General features: G+C 31.1%; 1 protein-coding gene across 9 annotated transcripts in view; it reads right to left on the bottom strand.

The window, feature by feature from the left end:
• Positions 1-446: 446 nt before the first annotated feature.
• The window catches only part of LOC126809485 (rho GTPase-activating protein 44), a 49,609-nt gene continuing 40,807 nt past the window's right edge, over positions 447-9,248 (bottom strand). For 3 of the 9 annotated variants that reach the window (XM_050534092.2, XM_050534098.2, XM_050534100.2), the window contains one exon: positions 447-8,479. In XM_050534092.2, the coding sequence (XP_050390049.2) occupies positions 7,912-8,479 (568 nt within the window). In that variant the 3' untranslated portion in view covers positions 447-7,911. The remainder of the gene's footprint in view (positions 8,480-9,248) is intronic. The other 6 variants (XM_050534095.2, XM_050534094.2, XM_050534096.2 and 3 more) reach the window with 6 other exon arrangements.

The following is a 9,248-nucleotide window of genomic DNA, read 5'->3' as shown; positions in this document are numbered from 1 at the left end:
TTTTCTTCTTCTTAAGAGTGACTGTTTTTTGGTTAAATCTATTTAAGACCACCTCCAGATTTGGTTAAAGGTCACAAGATGTAAAAAGGGCTAGTGCTGCAATACGGTGTGCTATGAGGGAAATTATACTCAGGAGCGGCACTATAGCCTGCTCTTATATCAAATTGCAACTGCCAAGGGATCTTTTACGTGCACATCAATGTATACACAGAACCTCAGTTTTCAGTCCCATCCAAACGACTAGACATCCATCCAATATGCGACCTCAAGGCTAGCACAGACTAGCGTAGGTAGAGTGAGAAAGGAGGACATCAAATAGATCAAACCCAGGACTGCATGGTCAGCTTCATATGATGTAGCAACTGTGGCTCCCATGTGTGAATAAACTATCACTTCATTAATTTTAACAGATTCACAGACCAAGAGGAGCAAAATATTCATATTAATTCCAAAATCTTTAATATTCAATGAATTTAATCACATTTTACTTTAAAAGCTGAGCTATACAAATAAGAAATAATACATCATCAAAAATTATCTTGTAAAATAAATACAAAGTACAAATATTTTGTACGTAAGCAATAATAAGTATGTACATTTGAACATATTATAATATATACCTCACACATTGGGCTAAGCTGAAATATTGTTCTAACATAATATTACATTTAAAATATAAATAACAAAACCTTGAGAAACATATTAACATAAATAAAATAATATTGGTAAATAGCACGATAACCATCTATCCACTATAAATATCAATTCGTAAACATGATTTTAGGACATCAGTATCTTTTGTGAATGGGTCGACACTACCAGGGTTGAAGTCAGTTGCTGAATTTGCAAATAAACATTTGGCATCAGTAAACTTTGTTTCAGGCCACAAACCTCTTTTATAACTTTTCTTTTAATTTGCAATTACAAATTTTGCAGCACACCAAAACTCTTTTTAACAAAAAGTATTTTCAGCTAAATCAATAAAATAATGAATTAAAACAACAATTAACCAAATTTTTGTCACATTTTTTTTTTAAAAAAAATCTTGGTAGTTACACAAGTACAAGGTTTGACAACTGACACATGCTGAATGACAAATGGGTGTTCTAGTAAAATGCTCCTGGTGTAAGCTAAGCAAATGATAGCACTGGCAATAATTACACTCACAGTACATGTATATATTTACTTTTAAACCATGTCTGACATCAAATTAACACTTAAAGGACTCTCTTCTTTGGAACCATAAATAGGTCTTAAATCACATATTAATGTAATATGAGTGTACATAAAGTAATTTATATTCAATTTTTAAAATATTGTAATTTCTAATCAATTATGTTCAGTGAAATATGCGAACAGTCCAAATTAAACAACAATCGTTTATGTCTAATTAGTCCATTCTACACGTTTTATTATTATTTTATCGTTTTATTATTATTTTATCGTTTTATTATTATTTTATCGTTTGTGAATAAGCCATTACTAATTACTCCTGCAATATAATGTATATGTTTTTCTATGTACTGATTTTAAATGTTCATTGTGTCTTAAATACTGAGTATTAGGATCCCACATTTTCACGGCAACATAACAAAATCAATATTGATTGAAATGGACCAATATTAAATTCTAATTGGTGTTTATAATTTCAAATATTATGGAAAATATAGAGTTAAAGGTTTAGTTCCTTCAAATGTGTTCCTTGGACAATTGAAAATAGAGCTGGATTTCTAACAGGGTACCCCCTATGCTTGGCAGCAAAACTTTGCTGGCTGGTATTGTTTTTTAGTCTTTGCAGGAATTTGAACATACAATCAAGCAAGATACATTATCTTAAGGCCCCACTTTTCTGAAAAAAAAAGGTATATTTCTATGTCTGTATAATCAACCACTGTTGAAATCTTGCCAAATGATAAGTTTTGGGTTTTTTTTGCGAATAATCTGTCTGACTCCTCCTACATTCTGAGAAAATTAAGTAGAATCTTTGAGAGGCTATTGTTGTATCATTGCCTTTTACACAAATCAAGGAGATGTTGTTATCCCTTTAAACCCGATATGTTTTTATAACCAGCGGTTGCCAGGCAAGATACGCCCACATTTTGCAAAAGATGGATTGAGAATAAGCTAAATCAATAAAAAAAAGAAAGCGATTTTTTGTAAAATCAGGTGCCATAATCCAGGAACGTATGGTCTGAAATGCACAGATATTGAAAGCTACTGAGATATTTTAAGTTTCATCAAAATAGTGGGTTCACAACCTTGGTATTACATACTTTTACACTATTTGCGTACAAGGAATGGTCATTTTGTCAGGCAGTTTCGGTCTGATTTTCACGAAATTAGAACTCGACCATCATTGGGAAGTAACTAGGAAGTAACGGTGATACATTTAAACATTTTTTAAAATCAGATAAAAATTGTAATTTCTAAAGGGTCAACAAGCTAAAAACGGGATTTTTCGTACAATCACACATATTTGCGTATGAGGGGCGGCCATTTTGTCCGTCAGTTTTCGTCTGATTTTTCCGTAATTCAAATTCAACCGACTTTATGGTGTACCATGATCGGATAATAATTGTGACCTCTAGAGGGACCACAAGCTAAAAATGTGATTGTTCGTACAAACAGGAGCCATAATTCAGGAAGTTACAATCCGATATGCACAAATATCGAAATCAGATCAAATTTGTGACTTCTAGAGTGTCCACAAGCTAAAAATATGATTTTTCAAACAATCAGGGGCCATAATCCATGAAGTTACGATCTGATACTTGCCAATATCGAAAGGAACCAAGATCTTTGGGAGAAAGACCTATATTTCAAGTTTCGTCAAAATTGGATAAAAATTGTGACCTGTAGAGTGTCTACAAACAAATTATGGACGCAAGGACAGGGGCGATGACATAATTTCATAATTGTCCTATGTGAAGAAAATTAAACAACATCCAAATAAAATATACATTAATGCAACCCCCCTCTTGTGAAATTTATAAGATTATTACTATGGTAAAAGTTTCCAACTAAAGCCCAGTCAAATTTACACAACAGGAAAAACAAGAGATCATTTTTTTTCTTGACTATTCAGATTTAACAATCACAACCACGATCATAAAAACACATTCAATTCCAGCAAGCCGATACAACATTTAAAAGCTGAAAATATTCATATCCACTGATTATAATTGACTTTCAACGCCTTAAATGTTGCTATTATTACTTTAAATATACATTTTAAAAATCTTTAAATGACAAAATTTTCTGACAAAGACCTTATTTAAAGTTAGAACAGTTCACAGCGTCTCTAAAACAGTTTAATAAAGCACTTGTAATATTATACTACACAGAAATATCTTTTATGTTAATAATTATATTCTGAAAAGTTTTAACTGGTCAACATTGATTTAACACCATTTAAGAACTCTGACAAAGTTAAGATACGTATTAGGTGAATATAGGTGACATTACAGATACAACAACTATACAATATGATACAAAGGCATCTAGACTTTATATGTCTGCTGGCACCAAGTGTGATATTGCAGATAAATCATGATGAAAATGCATACATTGCAGATGATAAATCATGATGAAAGTGCATTACGGAACAACTTTATATAGCACATGTATATTCTAGATGCCTTTAACATTAGCAGTTCATAAACTTTAAATCTCTGTTCAGAAAACATTTCTTTATTTTAATTTTAATGACCAAAAGACAAACGCTTGCCTTTTTCTTTTCAACCAATGCATAAATGTGCAATAGCTTGAAGCTCATGATTTATGTTTTGCTATGAATGATTTATTTTATATAATAGCTAACACAATGATAGCATAATGATAAAAAAAAAAGTAATATTACACATTTGGTTTTGATATTTCAGTTTGTTTTTCGAATAAATTCTATTTACAAAAAACAGGCCATTTGATATTGAATATGTTTAGCAAGCATGCATCATAAAAATAAAAAGCTGAATTTCGGGTAAGAAAATTAATAAATGTATTGCCAAAAATCATAAAGACATAAATTGAACCTGGTTAAGGTATATGATTTGATGCTAAACTAACGTGCCACAATACTTTCTTACTCCTGAAACGATACAAGGTTTAGTTAATATATTAGTTTTACAATTAATATATGATATATATCGATAGATAATTTATTAGGTTGAACAATTAGTTACAGCTGGGAGGAGATGATACTTCTTCTTAGATTAAAACCCCAATATATTTTATTTAAAGAAGTCAATTTGATACAGCAAATATCTTTAAACATTCAAATTCTAGACTACTGGGATTTTTCCTGGTTATTTAAAGATTCTGATCCTGGTCTTCTACCAATATTTTATTAGCTCTAGGAAAAATGGTTAAATGTTATATTAACTGGTTTTTTTTATTGTGTTAGTATTATTCTTAGCATGCCACATGCAATTAGAGCAAGTTTTTAATGTTAGAAATATAAAACTTTAATCAGTCATCCCAAACACACCTTTCATGCTGCTTTACAGACTAATTATATTTTACTTATAAATGTTTTTATCTGTACAAGTTCAGAATAGGTTGGACCATTAACCTTATAATAGATCTAAGGTTTAACATGGTTGAAACATTATTTTCTTCTCAAAACCCATTCCTGACAGTCAACTAAAACTGACAATCAACTCTCATTCTACTAAAATAATGGGTATATAATACAACATTCAATTCTAAATACCGGTAAATCAATTTTTCTCACCGAAACTATTTCAGACAATTTCTAAATGAGTTAGTACATGTATGGATGGAATTAACCTTACTACAGTATTCTAATTCCATGATGTATGTGACATTAATTTATAATGACTGATGGTACCTTAACCATGAGATAAGACATGATAAATGAAGGATTATGATTTGTATTTCATCATAAATTATATATATTTTTAGATTTATGCATTGTGCTTATATATACATGCAGCTATATATATACTGATCATAATTATAGAAACCTTCACATTTGAAAGAATATTTTAAAGAATGTTTGCATGTACACTTCCAAACTTTCATTTCAATGAAACAAAATTTTTCAATGTACATGATAATTGCAATACAGAGTAATATGAATTTATAGCATTTCTATTTTGTATTTCCTTATTTGTACAAATTCTATAGTTCGATATATACTTAAACAGGGCTCAAATTTAATTAACAACCTAAATTTAAGAAACTGCCTTATTAAAGATGAAAAATCAGTATGTTTCATACTACACAAGAAAGATTGTTACTTTATGGTAACTTCTCTTTGAATTTGAACAAAATTGCTCCGTTCTCAAATGCAATCATCAATTTTTTTTCTTGCCTGGCATTAAGAAGAATCTATTTTGGATATTCTTTTTCTCACCAAAGAATTACAGGGGCTTGGCTATCCTAAAACTGTTTGATGGCTGTGATTTGTTTTATTAGAAATGCTATAATAAAGCTGGAAAATATGAGAGAATGTATGTACCAGTATAATAATTGGTCAATCAGCTCTAAATTGTGTGTTAATCTACATAGCCTCTTGTCTTACCCCATCACTTTTACTGCCTTCTTTATCTAAATACAACAAGTAGAGAATAAAAATTAGATAAATATACTATTTAACAGTATCTCACATCACATGACATCAAATAGGTTTTGAGTTAATAAATCAGAAAAAGAAAAGGCCTACTATAATTAATATTTGAAAAAAGAAACCTTTAGATTGAAATAAAGCTGTTGGTCATCATTTGAGGTATTTTGAATCCCTAACAAACCAAATATTATGAATGTTGATTCGCTAAAATGAATAAACGTCCAAAAGTGGTTCAAAGTTATGATGAATTAAAAATTTCCAAACATTTGGCAGACAATATTAGCAAGCTAGTCACACCTTTTGATGGATCTCTTTTTAATCAGATTGAATTAAGTCGGGAAATTATCTGCTGTTGATTTTTTGTTTTAAATGGTACATAATCCTTGAATACATTTTAGTGTGGATTGAACCGTTAAAATTAACCATTGACCAAAAAATGTAAGTAGTTGCATTAAATCAATTACTTTCCAATACCAGATATTTTTAACTAAATACGTATTTCTATCAATTTTACAGAAAACTAAATTTGCCAAATTTAAGAGACAACCCTATCCCAGTCAATTCCCAAACCTTAAACCTCTTTTTACTCTTTTAAACACAAAGTTACAAATAAGCTGTGTACTTATTATCATATATAGTTTCATAAACAAAAATTATTTACAAGAGTTCAATACCACGGTACTTGAGGAGATAGATCTGACAGGTCAGCTGGAATTCCTTCCCTAAGTTGAAGAAACACTTATCGATTGAAACAGTGCTGTAACCTATATATAAGCACACATTGTTTACTGACTGAAAAATGTCAATCCCAACTAACTTAAGCTTCCATCTATTAATCAAAGATAACACTATGACTTAATTATCAATTCTAATGCAAAATCTGAATATATATGAATGTCTCAATTTTCAAAAGTCAGCGTATAGGTGTAATTATCACTGTATACTCTATAATATATATCTCACAGCTTTTCTATATCAACAGCAGTAAAAAAAGGCATATTACTTATTACTGACATGATTTTACAAGACAAACAACAACTATCTCTGTATAGACCTTGTAATAATATGTCCTAATATAATTGATCTCTCAATAATAAAACAATTAATCCAACAACGTTGTTGTAATCACAGTATGATAATAATTATATTCTTATGATAAAATCTCTTTTTATTATTTAATAACCTTGTTATACTCTATGCTGTAGTTCAATTTCTCTTAAAATTTCTCTTTTAATTAAAATCTGTGCAATTATATTTACATATTATGATATCACAATAATCTGTACACCAATAAAACAAATCTTATATATATATATACATAATAAATATAAACAGTGACACTTAAAATCACATGGGGGTAGCTATATTGAATTCCTGATGTACATGATTAACATTCTAAAAAGGTTGATTTCAAAATCTGTTTAGTGAAATTAGTTCTTTTAAATATTATTTCTTATAATCCCATCCTAGATCATTTTTCTTTTTGTGACTTTCATGATGACTTTTTTTTCTACCTCAAGATTTTATCGCAAAAATTAAGCATATGACACTGTGGGGTATGGCATGTGCCATCATTTGTTAGATTTTAGGAGTTTTACATAGTTTATTTGAATGTGGTATTTTTTTGGTTTCTTCCACATACTATAGAGGTTGTTAGAGGCCCTACTCAAAATTTGTTAGAAATTGAAATCAACCTGTTAAATGCTTTATTTTCATTGCACAAATTAATCTATAATAATACTTATAATCCATATTTTATATACACATTTCCTTTCTTCTGATGAAATACTAACATAATATTTTATTCTAAAAGAAGAAATTCTCTCCTACATAAAAATATCATGTGGACAGATAGGTTGACTGACAGGATATTTCTTAATTAAAGGAGCCATAACAGACTATAAAAAAGTATGTAATACATTACTACAAGAAGGGCCGACACATATTGAAACAGATGATTACCTAGACCAGGTTACTAAGCTCAAATAATGAATTTTGCTTCACTATTTGACAATCAGATATGGCACATGTTCTAACCAGCCACATGGTACATAGATCTAAAGAGCATTTGCACAGAATTAACTACCAGTATTTTACTCCCTAAAAATACTGGTTATGTCTCCTTTAATAATTACTAATCTAAACTTAAAAGAGTTCCTTAGAATCATCTTTGGCTTTTTTCCTATTTTTAATTAGAATGTAAAATATAAAGAGAAGGTAGATAGTTTGTAGAGATTGCAGTCCAACATTAAAACTCAAATGTGAAACATTAGCAAACTGAACTGTAGTAGAACAACACACCAAACAAAACAAACAATACATTAAAGATGTGTGTCTTCGGATTCTTTATTTAGTGGAGGTGGGGGTGGTGGAGGTGTGGGCCGTGAAGCTCGTTTAGAGCTACCATGCTTGTCAATTTGAAAGGAAGAGAGTGAAGAATCAGAAGGTGAAGTTAGTATGTGTGGTTCGTTTTCTAGACTTTCACGTGATGAAAACAAACCTTGTCCATTCGGTGATTCTTGTAGGGGTGCTTGCTGATTGATAAACATGGCCCCGGTAGAAGCAGAACGATTATGACCTTGTGGATGAGGTGCTAGTGGAGGAGGGGCTTTAGGTCGATCTGGTGGGGGACCTGTGGGTCTATCAGGAGGGTGTGGTCTGTCCACTATGGCTGGTTTTGTTGGTATCGTTTCTTCCTCTATATCTACTGTTGATGATCCAATTTCTGGTGATGCTAGTGGCGCCCCTTGATGTCTGGGCCACGTTTGATAGGGATTGGTATTCTGTTTAGTTACACTTGCTGTTACTGCTACTGTGTATGGTCTGTCAGGGGGAGGGGGTGGTGCTGGTTTCTTGGCCGTTCTTTTCTGTGTGCCATATTGTTCTGGGCTATAAAACAAATTGAACTGATGATCAATTCTAATCAATATTCAGCCAATGACCAGTTATAATCAGTGTAGGGCTAGGGCATTCCACTGAAGAATGATTATAATCAATGTTTGGCATTCAGTCGATGAGTAATTAAAAATCAATTACAATCAGGGTATGGCATTCAAATTATACTCAATTTTCATCTGTGTACCGTGTCCCATTCAGCTGATAAACAGCTATATCCAGTGTTTGATCAATTATATATAATCGGTGTGTGTGGAAATCAACCAATGATCAATTATGATCTGTATGTGACATTCAACCAATGATCAATTCTAATTGCTGCGTGGAATTCAAGCAATCATCAATTTTAATTGGTGTGTGGATTTTAACCAATGATCAATTCTAATCAGCGTGTGGAATTCAACCAATGATAAATTCTAATCGGTGTGTGGAATTCAACCAATGATCAATTCTAATCGGTGTGTGGAATTCAACCAATGATCAATTCTAATCGGCTTGTGGAATTCAACCAATGATCAATTCTAATCGGCGTGTGGAATTCAACCAATGATCAATTCTAATCGGCATGTGGAATTCAACCAATGATCAATTCTATTTGTTATGTGGAATTCAACCAATGATCAATTGTAATCGGTGTGTGGAATTCAACCAATGATCAATTCTAATAAGCATGTGGAATTCAACCAATGATCAATTCTAATTAACGTGTTGAATTCAACCAATGATCAATTCTAACTGGCATGTGGAATTCAATGATCAATTC

Source organism: Patella vulgata, chromosome 2 (genome assembly GCF_932274485.2).
Source record: "Patella vulgata chromosome 2, xgPatVulg1.2, whole genome shotgun sequence".
NCBI lineage: Eukaryota > Metazoa > Mollusca > Gastropoda > Patellidae > Patella > Patella vulgata.
This window is presented reverse-complemented; position numbering and strand designations above follow the sequence as displayed.